Source organism: Nyctereutes procyonoides, unplaced genomic scaffold (assembly GCF_905146905.1).
Source record: "Nyctereutes procyonoides isolate TBG_1078 unplaced genomic scaffold, NYPRO_anot_genome, whole genome shotgun sequence".
In the NCBI taxonomy this organism is placed as follows: Eukaryota; Metazoa; Chordata; class Mammalia; order Carnivora; family Canidae; genus Nyctereutes; species Nyctereutes procyonoides.
Genome location: NW_026575120.1, coordinates 2,373,435 through 2,389,888, shown reverse-complemented (window position 1 = coordinate 2,389,888; position 16,454 = coordinate 2,373,435). Strand labels below are relative to the sequence as shown.

The 16,454-nt window shown below is 34.8% G+C and overlaps 1 protein-coding gene across 2 annotated transcripts in view; it reads left to right on the top strand.

The window, feature by feature from the left end:
* The window catches only part of TUSC3 (tumor suppressor candidate 3), a 224,278-nt gene extending 216,336 nt beyond the window's left edge, over positions 1-7,942 (top strand). Inside the window, exons 10-11 of one of the 2 annotated variants that reach the window (XM_055335205.1) lie at positions 438-500; positions 5,599-7,942. In XM_055335205.1, the coding sequence (XP_055191180.1) occupies positions 438-456 (19 nt within the window). In that variant the 3' untranslated portion in view covers positions 457-500; positions 5,599-7,942. The remainder of the gene's footprint in view (positions 1-437; positions 501-5,598) is intronic. The other variant, XM_055335206.1, reaches the window with a different exon arrangement.
* Positions 7,943-16,454: the final 8,512 nt, after the last annotated feature.

The window sequence follows — 16,454 nt, the reverse complement described above, 5'->3', positions numbered from 1 at the left end:
GTGAATAAGCATAGTAAGGCAAAAGAGAAAAAAAATCCCAGGGTATACAGTATAGTGATCTCATACTCATTTCTATATCTTACATGTAGATCTTTCATCTGTAGAAAAAATATTAAATATAATCGAGCTGTACAAATAGAAAAATAATATCAAAATGATGTGGTAATCAACCCACAGTACATATCACTGATAAGAATTTCACTGGGATTGTCTTTCTCCTGCTGAGTTCCAGCTTTGAAGAATGACATAAAGGACCGAAGATTTAGAGAGGATTCGGAGAAGAGCTGGAATGCTCTAAAGGCACCATTGTCTGGCCCCTATCTTATCTAGATAAGGAATACAGTGCTAAATCTTGTAATAATATTTTGCAAATGGAAATTGAATCTTAAGGACTATTTTTTCCATATTGTTGTATTTCACTGTGGTGTATTGGAAAGTGATCTGGACTTTGAGTGAGAAGATGTGATTTGGACCATGGCACTTTAAAACTATAACCTCAGGCAAGTCTTTTAATCTTCTCTGAGCCTCAGTTTTCCTCATCTTTCAAATAAAGACCATAATATTTCTCTCATATGTAAGACAAGTTGTAGCAAACTATTGCTTTACAGATGTAAGATAACTTTTAATTGTGAGACCCTACATTCCAGTCTTAGGCTGTTGTTCTTTGCTTTAGAGATAAGCCCTCAGATACAAATGTTAAGCAATAGACTTTGATCCATGGAATTAGCCATTTGACAAACAGTAGTTTTTAAAAATATCCCCATATATGCATATGCCCTCAAAAAAAATGTAATTTCATTATTTACTTATGTCATTTCTTTAGGAAAGAAAGCAGAACTAAAACAAATGACAGAAATACACTTAATTCTTCCTAGGACAAATGTAGTCACGTCTCTCTTTCCACTAACAGTATAAATTTTAGTTTTCAAGATAATAAAACAAAATACAAGTCTTTTAAATATGTTAAGATTTTTTTAATCAACATTTGATCATTTTTGAAATAGATACCAGGAACCTCTGTATAAATCCAAAATAATTTCTGTAGAGAATTGTTCTTTGTTTTTCTTTTACATTTTATACTGCTCATTCCAACCCCTCCAACCTCACAGCACATTAGCCTGAGCAGATATACACAAAGATAGTTCTAGAGGGTGAGTTCCATCTTGAAAATGCAACTTTACTCTGACAGAAACTCCAGCATTCAGCAACCCATTGAAAACAGAAAAAGTTTAGGCGGCTCCTTTTTATTCTTTTTTTCCCCAGATAGTAGCCACCTTCCTGATCATGCCTAGTTATTAATAACCATACAATGAAAGCTGTTACTAAGTCTCTCTCAGGTTAGGCTGTGTGGAGAAGTGACCTTAGCAGTAGTGAGACTTGACAGCTATTGCCCTGTGCAACCATAGAAACGAAAAGGTTTCCATACCCAAAGATCTTGTTCCCTTCTCCTAATGAAGTCCTCAATTTCTTTAGGCCTTTTTAGATTGTTTACTTCAGACTTGAAAATTTTTCTGGGTTCAGTAATCTTTTATACAAAACAGAGAATCAGGCTAAAGTAAAGAGGCCCGGCTAACAGCCATAATGTACTTCTCTCTTGCATCCCCTTTGAACATTTATGAATATAAAGTAAAGGTTTAGAAAATCCTAAGAACAGTGAGTCATTGAGTTCTGCTAACTGCAAGGTCAATTGAACAAGAGTGAAAATTCAACTAGTGGACGACCCATACTCTAAGTAAAGAAGCAAGGCTTTTCTTTCCTTCCATACTTTGTTTTCAATACTGAGCAATTCAGTAAATGATTTCTGTAAGACAGTGTCATGTTACCATCAGGTCTCTCTGACTCTTCCCCAGCCTGAGAATAGGAAGTACAGTACACAAGAAAAGTCTGTCCATCTGAAGAGCTCAGAGAATTTAACCAGCTCCCAACTGGACAGAATTCATTCATGTAAGAGCACTGTGTAGACAACTTTTTAAAACACCAACAGATAATTAGTTTAAGATAAGTAAAAACAAAATGTAAGACACTATAATATGCCTATGTAGCTATATCACAGGAAGAAAAAGGAATAAACATGCTTTATGTATGATATGGTCTCCAGTCATCAAATCCAAAAGTCTCTTCTCATTCTACAACAGCTTAGTTAAGTGGTTTCAACAGAGACTTACAGCCCACAGTGTGTATTCACTTCACGGCCTTTTACAGAAAGTGTATGGACTCCTCATACTGAACATACTTCCCATATTATACATGTTATTTTTGTTCTTTGGCACCTTTCTTCACTCAGCTCCTGTAGCCTATGCTACTATCCCTTCATTTAACTTGTTTTCAAAGTCAGAGTTTTGCTTTGTTTGCTTGTGTTCCTCTAACACTTCAACCTGCCATATCAAGTATACCTGTGTTATACTTAATTGTGTCCAAGTCTTACTCTCCTCTAGGAAAGAAACAATCACCATGACTTTCAGTCATTGTCTTACAACCCTCTTCTATACATGATATTCTTGTACATAATAGGTGGGCCATATATCTTTGCTGAATACTGACTGAGACACACATTTTTTGGCTCAAATTTGAGAAAATAACCACCATTTTAAATGTTTCTCTAGAAAGACTTACTTGGAATTTCACATAATAACCTTGCTATAAACTTTTGGAATATCACTTTTCCACAAGTCAAGGGCTACATTTTTATGTAAATCCTGAATGTTTGCTAGTGTGTGGGAGTAATTAGGAAAGAGCCAAACTTGGAAGTGTTTGAAGATCTTCCTCCCACTCCTTCTTTATATACACAATGCACCTCTGCATTTCTGATGTACTTTAAGCAATAATCAAATTACAGAATAAAGGGAATAGTTGCATCCCTTTAAGCTAGATAAAGGGGGAGTTTCTGGAGCATACTCACGCTGGTTCTACCCTGCTATCTAACCTTTCTGTGTATAATTCTCTAGCCTTGCAATGTAGCCTCCGTCTTCTGTTGCTACTTGAGTCAGTCAACCATACATGCATTCACTTCAAAATAAACTGGTCATAGTAGTCAGTGTTACACACCTACAGGCTACCGTGACCTGTGAAAAGAATCATTCATTATGGAGGGTGGAGGGGAGCCCAGATAGAAGCTGATGATGGTACCCAGGGCAGCTGCTCCCTCTCTGAGGAACCTAGCCACCACATTAAAGCACATTCCAGTGTGCTTATACTTCCAGAGGAGTATATTTGTTTGGTTTTGGTATTCAACAGTTTTCATGTTATAAAAGTCTTTTTATACATTTTTACAATAAGTATTACCAGGAAAGATAGTATCCAAGCACAATTAGAAACATAAATATAGGAGAACTGTTACATTATACATCAAAATTACTAGACAGGTAAATGTGAAAAGAAAACTTGTCAGAACCTGACAGATAGGAATGAGGGACTAATCTCTTGAGTGATGAAATCCATATAAAACATTCATACTGGAATATACCTTGGATGTTTAATATTAATATTAAATGATTACCTAGAGAATAATAGTTTATGCTTTTCTAAGAAAGATTTTTAACAAAACATTTTTGACACACTTCAATCTTTCCATGTCTTAAACAAATACTCGTAAAGTTTATGACTTTTTATGAAAAAGATTTTAAATATAAAAGAACAGGAAGTAGTCTGCTAATCTTATCCTTTATTGTAAGACAATAGGGTCAGTTCAATATAAAATATATATTTGTCTTTGCATAATACAATATTTAAAAAAAGGATTGTTTTAACAGCTCTTTAAAAAGTATTTTAGTTTGGGGAAAAATCCGTAGTGTGAACCAATAGTGTAGTAACTAAGGATTCTTAATTAGTATTAAGAAGATACAGAGATCCTTTTATTTTGTGAATTTTACAACATCTAAAAATCATAGAATATTTTTTACTTTTCTAGGTCCGAAAAATTAGGAAGCATAAAATGATAAGGGTCAGATTACAGTTTTTTGCTTATATGGCATAATATTTTCATTAATGATAAAAGGTGACCTTTAGTTCACCACAGCTAAAAATGTTCAGACCACTTGTTCAAAAACAAGTAAATTAGTAAACCCTGTAAGTTCTGTTTAAGTTATAAATTTTTCAACCTTAAGTTTTAAGTATGTTATGATCAAGTCTTCTTTTTATCATTAGCCTTCATTCTTCAGTTAACTTTAATCTTTAGGGGAAGCTAAAATTAAAGGCAGAAAATGTCAAAGAATTCATCTACAAAGGACACATCTCCGTGCACTGCCATCAGTGTGAAGGATTATATGGATTGAATAGCAGCCACTGCCTACTGCTCCGAGAAAGTTTCCCGGCTGATACTCTTCTTCATGAAGATGGTTACTCTTGCAGGACCTCAGTCATAACTTATTATTTTGAAAAAATACAAGCAAGGTGGTGTTGTACTGAGGCATCAGCACATAATTTCTAGCCTTTAATAATTCCTCAGAAAAGGAGTACTTATTTCAGTTTGTATAGCTTTTTTACTTTATATTACATAACAGTTTAAGTATTTATTACATATTTTATGTAATGTGTGTTTACTTTTAGCCACATAGTTTCACTAGAGTCACTAGGTTGATAAATATGAGGACTAGAAAGAATTTTGGAGATCAGCCAAACAAATGTTCTTTTCACTAATGAGGAAACCGAGGTTCAGAAAGACAAAGAAATATATTCCTAGGATATTAGGATTTAAACATCCAGATATTACAAAACTTACTAGTTTTCCAACTATATGATAGCTTTCCAAATATAGCAACCATTAATTTCATTTTTGTTTTAATATTTGGTTAAAACATGGTTTGTCTCTGGTTGTCCTGCAAAGTTATATTGTCAAGACAAAAAAGACAAAGCAAAAAAAGAAAACCTTGCCACATGTTAGAAAAACGTACAAATATCAAACAGAAACTTAGTAAATGTTATTTAAATTGACTTACCATTTTTCAACTTATATTTCTGTTCAGATTAAAACTTTGCTTAGGGAAGTAAAGAAAAATAGCTCCCTTTTATTTCTATCTGTACAAGCATCTGTGTATTCAGAATCTGATGACACTTATTATTTATAAAAAAACATTTTTGATTGTGCAGTATATTCCAGCTATAAATTTCATTAAGAAGATCAAGCATTTAGTTATTTCATATATATGAATGAATTATAGATTGAAGAGAAAGATTTTTCTTTTAGGACAATGAAATGACCCACTTCAAATCTTTGTTTTAATCCATAGTTTTTATTCTTCTTGTGTTGCCAGTTTAAATGCTGGTTAAACTACTCCAAGCAGTAGAAGTTAAACTCTAAGTTGAACTGCTCTAAGCAGCAGTGAGAGTGTCTCACAGAAAGAACTAGGGTATTTTACCCAAACTTAAACATCACTAGTACAAGTTCTTATCAGCGCCCTCTCCCACTCTTGGCCTCTTCTCACCATAAGCGTGACCCCACTCCAGGAACTAGTTCAGAGAAATTGCCCTGATAAAAAATTAGAATGGGATGTATTAATATACTTATATTATTTTTATATATTTACATGTACTAATTTAGAATGAATAAAGAGCATATTGTGTTTTCCTTATTTTCAGCATATGATTTTCTTTCTTTTTCAGCTTTTTAATTAAATGAAGCCAAGTGGGATTTGCATAAAGTGAATGTTTACCATGAAGATAAAGTGTTCCTGAGATATAGTTTGATTTCTTGAATTCATTTCCACATTGATTGTGACAATTCTAGCTTATTCTTGTATAATTTTTTTTTAAATGTGAGCTTTCCTAGTGAATTTAATTTATAGAAGTGGATGGTTATATTTCATATTAGCACTGGAAAAAACAAAGGTTCTCAAGCATATTATATTCAGTATATGTCATAGGACTGAAATAAATGACAATGTAATTATGAATTCATGTGTTAGAACTGTTCACTCATTAGTAAAGAAAACCACAATGTTAGTAAGGGAAAACTATGAAATATATGTTAAAGAACCCTTAAGGTTGTACAGAGATAAGGTATATGCATGAAATTTGTCACATACTGAAAAATATACTCATTGTCATTTCAGTATAAAGGATGTGTGTATGGTTACAAATGTTTTGTTCTTATTAATCACAAATAAATAAAGAGACAGGGAGCTGTATGAATAGTGCCTACAACTTGGAAGCCTAACCTGGGAAATGGAGGTTTTTCCCAGGTTGTAAATTTTAAAGCAAACAGGACTAAATCAATAAGCTTGAAGGCATCAGGTGATAGAAGCAACACACCAGAAGATTTTAATTCCTCTCTAACTTTAGTAGGGTCACCCAAGAATCCAGACTTGTAACTGTAAAACTAATCCAGGATGGCCGTTGCCCCATATGTTATATGGAAAAAGTTTGCCATCAAAACGTCATTCCCTAATGAGTGACTTCATGAAGCTTTCTCAAAAACTAAATTATGAGAGTGTAATCAGTATTCTGTTTGTTTATCCTCTTTAAGTTTAAAAAGCACTTTTTAATATGTTATTTTTTTTTCTTTACAATAATCCTGTAAATTAGACAGGAAATATAAATTTTGTCTGACTTACAGAAGTATGAGAAGCTAAAAGCCAAAAAGAACAGAAAAATAGAGCTTATAGCTGGGCCTTCAAACTCTCAAACCTGAATTTTTATTTTCTGTGGTGCTAAGGAAGAATTTAAAAACACATTTAGTTCAATAAACTTTAGAATTTAGAAGAATTTAGAAAAAATTTAATTCAATAAACTTTTTTTTATTTTTCCTTTTAAGGTTTTGTTATCTGATTTTCATTAAGATCTAAATAATAGAATATGGAGAACTTAGGAGTTTTAGGTGTACAGTCTCAAATAGGAACCAAGTATACATCTACTGAATTTATTTATTTCATACCTTTATGAAATTTAATTAAGAATGGGAAATATAAAAACCTAGAAGGGCACATGAAACTAAATTCCAGGGCAATATGTGTGCTAGCAATAAGTTATCTTGTCAAAACATGATATTCAGTGAAAATTGCGTAACTCAGAACTCTGTACACCTTATGACATATTCCCAAATCTGTTATTTAAAAGCACATTAAGGCCCCTACTTTCTGTTCAAAGTTTGATAAGTTTAGTACTTGGATGGCATTTATGGAAAAGCATTAAGTGATCATGATCATTTGTTTAATACCTGTCCCTCAGTAGCACTTGACCTGTAAATCTAAATCCATTGAGTATTTTTACATTTTCTAAGGTTCATTCCAAATGGACATTACAATTGGAGTCTGAGACCAAATTTTACATGTAAACACATCTTTATAATTATTTTTGTTTGTCCCTTTAAGGCTCAAATTGTTAAACAACATACATCTAGTCTGTCTATAAAGCTTTAATGTAGTGTTCAGTCATGACCAAAGTCAGACAATGACCAAGGTAAGGAGAACTTCCCTATCCCAAGTTAGTAAAAGTTTTGTAGCCTATATTATGTAATTTCCTCTCAATATTAAGTTATATGCCTACTACAAATTTTTTTTTTTTAGCATTTTATAGCTAGAAAGCTGTCATTTTTCTGTAGACTATTGTTGCTGTAGGGAAGTGATTCTAGAGGGAAATAAACTTCCTCAAGACAAGTTGTTACTGGAAAGTGCTACAGGCAAAACTACAAAAAGTGGTTAAAATGTAGTTTGCTTTTAGAATTTAGCATGTGGAAAGTCACATATGTAAAATAGGCTATCTTTATCTTGGCCAAACAAATTAAATTGAAAAATTCTTATCTGGTATGCTGTATCCTCCAATGTCACTTTTCAGCCGGATTTACTGTATTGAAGACTCCCTTAAAAACTGGTTATATGTTGAACAGTCTCCAGTTAGAATAAAAAGAATTGCTTTCCTGCTTAGAGGAAAAATCTTAACATAAAATTCTATCTAAAGGAGTTTAATTTCAAACATCTGATGAATAAAGTGTTGTGTTTTGCTCAGCATACTTTTCCTTGCATCAGATACTCACATGAGTAAGCTCAATAGTGTTGTGTGTTTAGTATAATTTTCTTTTGCATATAAAGTAATATCCCTTGTCAATTAACAGTTTAGCAAGCATGGTGATTTGGGGAGATTAGATCTTGTAGCCATATAGCTTGACAAGTATTCCCTTTCTTGCTATTTAGGAGAACCTCCCTAAGGGTACATGAAGGGAGTAGTTATTTCTAAATAAGGCATGACATATTATTTTGAGATCAAAGACGGTAAACAGTGTGTTTTAAAAAGTACTGGTAACAAAGACAAACGTTAACTAGAGCACCTAGCAACAAAATATTTGAATGGACTTTTTGGAGACGATGTTCCTCAGAGATCATTAATGTTCAGTTTAAAATATTAAAATGAGGCTTTTCACACTATACAAGAAGCTGTACTGGGTCAACTAATAATTTATCTAATAGCATTTTTTTCTAATAGTGGGGAAAAAGGTAAGCATAGTAGTCACACTACAAGGGTATAAGTATGTTCATATTAGCCCCAAAATTCCCTTATATAATTCATGAGTATATGTCATTTATGAATTTTTCTATACTTTACCTACTTATATCTGAAATATATACAGTGTTTTTATCATATAACTAAGAGTCTAAGTATTTACAAAGTTTTAAGAAAGCAACACACATTCAAACTATAATAGAAAAATCAGATCACATTCAGCCAAATGTGGGTGTGTCGACTTCCATTAAAAATTATGCATACATATAGATGATGAAAATGGCAGAATGAGAACTCCTCCACTCCACAGAAATACTCGAAAGACTGGCAAAAACTATCACTCAGTATTGTTCAAAGTCTGAAAGATAATGTAGCAAATTGAATGAAAGCTTAAACAAAAAGTGATGGAACCTCAGATGGCTAGCTTCATGGCATTTTATCAGTCTTGCCCCATTCCTCCCTGTCAGCAGTGGTCTTGAAAATGGCAGCCTGTAACTGGTATGGGGATCTGGTTCTACAGGAGAGAGAGGATGCTCCTGTTCCCAAGGGAATAGCGTTTGTTTTGACCTGAGGGCTCCTGGAAGGGTTCAAGCAAGGGGTTTGCCTTTGTTTCACCTAACTCAGAAGTTTCTCAGGGTGTTGCTACAGAGGGTGTTTCTCGAAAATACTGAAAAGGAAATGAACATGGTCAAGCCTGAAGCAAGAATTAACAGTTGTGACAAATAATAGACACATGGCTGAAGCCTGGATGAAAGGAAGAACTCAAGAATGAAATAAAGGGGAATGAATATTTGGGGAATAAAGGCTTTCAAAAGCTGCCACATGCCAAAATCCAGATCAAGCTGCTTCCTCAAAAAAAGATCTGAGAAGACCCTAAGCTTTCACCTTTTATTGATATTTACACCCAGCCCAAGCAAGATGGTGAAGGCTAGAGGAGAATGGTAAATACCCTGGATAAATACTGAAGGGGTGACTCAACAGAGTCAATCTGCAAAGCCCAAGGGACTAGTTTCTTTTCTTTTTCATTCTTTTGTCTACAGGCACTTAAGGATAGCTCCATCAGAGCACTAGCTTACCACTAAACTAATGGTCACAGACCACACATGACAAAGAATACAATTTTTATAAAAACTAATTCTAGAGAGGGAGCAGAATCCAATTTCCAGAATTGCTACATATTTAGAATGACCAATTTGGAAAATGCACACAAACTAGAAAGTATAGCCCATTCACAGGAAAGAAGTTAGGCAATATCCTTAAAGCAGAAATTCAACTTGCTAAAGATTTTAAGTCTTTAATGAACTCAAAGAGCTAAAGAAAACCATAGACAGAGGAACTAAAGGAAACAAATGAACGATGCATCACCAAATAGAAAATACCAATGAAGAAATGAAAATTATAAAGAGTCCAATACAAATTCTAAAGCTGAAAAACCATAATTGAAAAATTTGCTAGAGGGACTCAGAAGAACACATAAATCTGTGTGTGAAATGTAATTTGACAATAATCCCTTAAAAGCAAATGGTATAGGAGCAGTTTTAGTATACTGTTGAAGGTAAACTATTAATTCCAACTAAACTGTTACAAATGTAAACCACAAAGTAGTAAAGGAAGAATTGAGTGTGTGTGTATAGATATATATGTGTGTGTATATATATTATATATATGATATAATATACATGATATAAATATAGGTTGTAGAATAAGTCCATATCAGTAATTTCCTTAAATATAAATGCATTAAACACTCCAACTAAAAGCAGAGATCTGTCAAAAGGATTGTTAAAGTATGATGTAACTATATAAAATTATATACCAAAAGAAATCTCAAATCGATACCTAACTTTATACCTTAAGGAACTAGAAAAAGAAAAGCAATCTAAACCCAAACATAGCAGAATTAACATAATAAGGATTAGAGGAAAAATAAATATGATAAAGAATAGAGAAACAATATAAAAAGTCAATAAAACCAAAACTTGGTTCCTTGAAAAGAACAATCAAATTGAGAAACCTTAGCTAGATTAAGAAAAACAAAATAGGGGCACCTGGGTGGTTCAGTGGTTGAGCAACTGCCCTTAGCTCAGGTCATGGTTCTGGGGTCTGGTATCAAGTCCCACATCAGTCTTCCCACAGGGAGCCTGCTTCTCCCTCTGCCTATGTCTCTTCCCCTCCCTCTCTCTCTCTCTTTCTCTCTGTCTTTCATGAATAAATAAATATTTTTTTAAAAAAAGTGGAAATGAGCTAAGGTGGTTGTCTCCACAACATTAAAAAAAAAATAGTTCTCAAATTTCTAAAGTTAGAGAGTAGGAATGAACATTAGTACCTATGCTACAGAAATAAAAAGGATTATCGGAAACTTGTATAAAAACATCTCAGGAAAATGGTATTGTAGAACAATCCTGAGCTCACCTGTTACAAACCAAAGCATGACCCACATATAATGCAACTCTCTGAACGTCACATAGTGAAAATGACTGAAAACAGAGACACAGTAGGAACCCACAAGTAGGAAGGACAGTATAGGTATGGAGGTCATCCATGAGGGACAAAGGGATCAAATCATATATGGGACACCTCCAGCCCTGGGGACCTGCGCCAGGAAAGTGAGACCCCATAACACCTAGCAAGGCTTAACTTGGGAACCTCTGCAAATCAGTGGGGCTTTAACGCCACCTAAATGCAATCAGGACTGGTATTTTCCCAAAAAGAAACAAACACACCACCTCACCTGGCAGGCAGCCCCAACCAGGACCAGCTCTCTTCCAGACCTACTCCCCTGGAGAGGAGGAAGCCAACCCCATCAACCAGCACTCCCACAGCAGTTGCAACCCAGTCACAACTGGAGGGGCCCTACAGGATGCCTTCTACATAAGGCCACTACCTTCAAGACTAGAAAATGTGGCGGACTTCCAAAAAGCGTAGAAATAGAGACAGACAAAATGAGATCATGTTCCAAACAAAAGAACAAGATAAAAATCTCAGAACAACACCTAAATGAAACAAATAAGCAATCTACCTCATACAAAGTTCAAAGTAAGGGAGACTTGAGAGAAGAATGATACCCACTAGACTTGAGAAGAATGAATGAACTCAGAATTTCAACAAAGGAAACAAAAACTATTCAGAGCTGAAGAATACAATAACTAAAAGGAAAAATATCATAGAGGGAATCGATAGTGGATTAGAGGATGCAGAAAAACATATGATTGATTTGGAACACAGGGTAATGAAAAGAACCCAACCCAAACAGCAAGAAAAAAAGAGAATTTTTAAAATGAGGATATGTTAAGGGATCTTTGTGACATTAGGTGTCCTAATATTTGCATTATGGAATCCCAAAAGGAACAGAGAAAAAGAAGGGCAAAAAAATTTGAAGAAATAGTACCTAAAAATTTCCCTATCCTGGGGAGGGATTGAGTCCACGTCCAGGAAACAGAGCTTCAAACAATATGAACACCAAGAGGTCCATACCAAGATACTTAATAATAGTAAAAAATTAATAAAGAGTATCTTAAAAGTCAAAAGAGAAAATCAAATAGTTACATACAGTAGAAAACCCTATTAAGGCTAGCAACTCATTTTTCAGCAGAAACTTTGCAATTCAGAAAGGAATGCCATGATACAAGTGCTGAGAAAAAAAGCGTAAAACCAAAAATATCTACCCAGCAAGGTTATTATTCAGATTTGGAGGATAACAAGAATTTTTATGACAAACAGAAGTTTAAGATGTTCATCACCACTAAACTGGCTTTACCAGAAATGTTAAAGGGATTTCTTTAAGTGAAATAAGGGGGGTACATAACTGGAAGAAATTATGAAAAATAATTTCACTTGTAAAAACAAATATTCAGTAAAGGTAGTTTATCAAAGATAAAACTAGTATAAACGTTAAGAGACAAAAGTAGTAAAATCCATTATATCTACAAAAATTAGATAAGATACACAAAATAGATGTAAATATTTATATAAACATAGCAGGAGCAGGGAATAAAAATAGTCTTTTAGAATATATTCAAAGCGAACTGATCAACTTACTGCCAGAAGTTATTTATAAACCTCATGTTAACCACAAACTAAAAAGCTATAATAGACACATAAAAATAAAGAGAAATTAAGCAGGACACTAAAGAAAGGCATTAATCACAAGAGAATGGAGCTGGAGAAGAACAGTTGAATAAAAACAACCAGAAACAGTTATCAAAATGGCAAAAGATACATAGCTACCTATAATATTTTTTTTCCTATAATTACTTTGAAGCAGTAAGTCCATTTACATTTAATCAGAAGACACAGGGCACATGAAAGGATAAATTTTATATATGTATATATATGCTGTTAAGACTCACTTCAGTACTAAAACACACTGAAAGTGAAGGGATGGAAAAAGTTATCCATATAAATGGAAACAAAAAATTAAAAATAAAATAGGAGTACTTATATCAGACAAAATAGACTTTAAGACAGACTGTAATAAGAGAAAAAGAAGACCATTACATAATGCCGAAGGGACCAACTCAACGAGAGGATATAACAATTGTAAATATGCATCCAACATAGGAGCATCTAAGTTTATAAAGCAAATATTAACAGAAGTAAAGAGATAGTCACAGTAATAAAATAAGAGCAGAAAACTTTAACACCCCTCTTGGGTGGATATGATAGATATCCCAGAGAAAAAATGGATAGATAACCCAGAGGAAAAAATCAGTTAGGAAACAGTGGCATTTAATGACACATTAGCCTGATGGACTTAAGAGATACGTACAGAATATTTGATTCAAAATATGGAATACATATTATTTTCAAGTGCACATGGAATAGTCTCCAAGATAGACACATGTTGTGCCACAAAACAAGTTTCAATAAATTCAAGAGATTGAAATTATATCAAGCATCTTTTCTGATCACAACTCTATGAAACTAGATTTACAAGAAAAATACTGGGGGGAATACTGTTTGTTGAGAGTATTTGTTGAGAGTAGCCTCACATAGAGGCTAAACATTCTACTAAACAACCAGTCGGTCAGAGAAAGCAAAGGGGAAATTAAAAATTACCTGAATACAAATGAAAATAGAAACTGGTTCAAAATCTTTGGGATGCAGCAAAAGCACTTCTCAGAGAATTTATAATGATATAGGCCTACCTCAAAAAACAAAAAAATCTAATAATCTACCCTTGCACCTAAAGGAACTAGAAAAAGATCAAAGCCCAAAGTTAGTAGAAGGAACAATAAAGAGTGGAAATAAATGAAATAGAAACTTCAAAAGAAGAGAAAATAGAATCAATGAAACTAATAGCTAATTCTTTGAAAAGAAAAAAAAAAAATTAAGAGTCATAAAAATGAAGAGGGCTCAAAATCAGATATGAGAGAGAAGTTATAACCTACACTACAGAAATACAAAAGATTATAAGCAACTCATATGAAAGATTGTATGCCAACATATTGGAAAACTTACAAGAAATGGGTCAATTCATAGAAACATAATCTTCCGAGACTGAATTGGGAAGAAATAGAAAATCTGAAAAGACTGATTACTACTAATGAAATTGAACCAAAAACACTCTCAACAAACAGATGTTCAGGATTATATGGCTTCACAGGTAAATTCTATAAAATATTTAAAGAATTAATACTTATCCTGTCACCAATATACATATATGCATGTATGTGCATACATATATACACACAATGCTTCCACTTTTTTTTTTAATTTTATAAATTAATTTTTATTGGTGTTCAATTTACCAACATACAGAATAACACCCAGTGCTCATCCCGTCAAGTGTACCCCTCAGTGCCCGTCACCCATTCACCCCCACCCCCCGCCCTCCTCCCCCTCCACCACCCCTAGTTCATTTCCCAGAGTTAGAAGTCTTTATGTTCTGTCTCCCTTTCTGATATTTCTCACACATTTCTTCTCCCTTCCCTTATATTCCCTTTCACTATTATTCATATTCCCCAAATGAATGAGAACATACACTGTTTGTCCTTCTCCGGTTACTGTGGCCAAGTTCAAAAAGGGTGTTGCCTGAGTTCTCCTCTGGGATTTTGATGGAATCTTGTCTCACATTTAGATCTTTCATCTATTTTGAGTTTATCTTTGTGTATGGTGCAAGAGAGTGGTCCAGTTTCATTCTTCTGCATGTGGATGTCCAATTTTCCCAGCACCATTTATTGAAGAGAGTGTCTTTCTTCCAGTGGATCGTCTTTCCTCCTTTATCGTATATTAGTTGACCATAAAGTTCAGGGTCCACTTCTGGGTTCTCTGTTCTGTTCCACTGTTCTATATGTCTGTTTTTGTGCCAGTACCACACTGTCTTGATGAACACAGCTTTGTAGTACAACCTGAAATCTGGCATTGTGATGCCCCCAGATACGGTTTTCTTTTTTAAAATTCCCCTGGCTGTTTGGGGTCTTTTCTGATTCCACACAAATCTTAAAATAATTTGTTCTAAGTCTCTGAAGAAAGTCCATGGTATTTTGATAGGGATTGCATTAAACGTGTAAATTGCCCTGGGTAACATTGACATTTTCACAATATTAATTCTGCCAATCCATGAGCATGGAATATTTTTCCATCTCTTTGTGTCTTCCTCAATTTCTTTCAGAAGTGTTCTATAGTTTTTAGGGTATATTTTGAGAACCATTTGAATGGTAAATGGTTCTCCAACCTTTTATTTTCAGGTTGTAGGTGTCCTTCTGTCTAAAATGAGTCTCTTGTAGACAGCAAATAGATGGGTCCTGCTTTTTTATCCAGTCTGAAACCCTGCGCCTTTTGATGGGGTCATTAAGCCCATTCACGTTCAGAGTTACTATTGACAGATATGAGTTTAGTGTCATCATGATATCTATTTAGTCCTTGTTTTTGTGGATTGTTCCACTGAACTTCTTCTTAAAGGGGAGTTTTAAGAGTCCCCCTTAAAATTTCTTGCAGAGCTGGTTTGGAGGTCACATATTCTTTCAGTTCCTGCCTGTCTTGGAAGCTCTTTATCTCTCCTTCCATTTTGAATGAGAGCCTTGCTGGATAAAGTATTCTTGGTTGCATGTTCTTCTCATTTAGGACCCTGAATATATCCTGCCAGCCCTTTCTGGCCTGCCAGGTCTCTGTGGAGAGGTCTGCTGTTACCCTAATATTCCTCCCCATGAAAGTCAGGGACTTCTTGTCTCTTGCTGCTTTAAGGATCTTCTCTTTATCTTTGGAATTTGCAAGCTTCACTATTAAATGTCGAGGTGTTGAACGGTTTTTATTGATGTTAGGGGGGGATCTCTCTATTTCCTGGATCTGAATGCCTGTTTCCCTTCCCAGATTGGGAAAGTTTTCAGCTAGGATTTGTTCAAATACATATTCTGGCCCTCTGGCCCTTTCAGCGCCCTCGGGAACCCCAATTAAACGTAGGTTTTTCTTCCTCAGACTGTCATTTATTTGCCTTAATCTGTCTTCATGGTCCCTTAATTGTCTCTTTTTTCCTCAGTTTCCCTCTTTGCCATTAACTTGTCTTCTATGTCACTCACTCGTTCTTCCACCTCGTTAACCCTCGTCGTTAGGACTTCTAGTTTGGATTGCATCTCATTCAATTGATTTTTAATTTCTGCCTGATTGGATCTAAATTCTGCAGTCATGAAGTCTCGTGAGGCCTTAATGCTTTTTTCTAGAGCCACCAGTAGCTGTATAATGGTGCTTCTGAATTGGCTTTCTGACATTGAAGTGTAATCCAGATTTTGTACCTCTGTGGGAGAGAGGGCTGTTTCTGATTCTTTCTTTTGAGGTGAGGTTTTCCTTCTAGTCATTTTGCTCAGTGCAGAGTGGCCAGAAACAAGTTGTATTGGAACACGGGGGAGTATCACTGGTCCGTCCAGCTGGTCTTCTGGGGGAGGGGCCTGCTGTGCTGATTTTCAGGTGTTAGCACTTGGGGGAGCTGCTCTGCCCCTGCCTGCTGCAGGGCTCAGCGGGGGTTGTTTACCCCGTGGGGCCCAGGAGGAACAGCAGCAGTTGCTATGGCAACTCTGGAAGCCTGGATT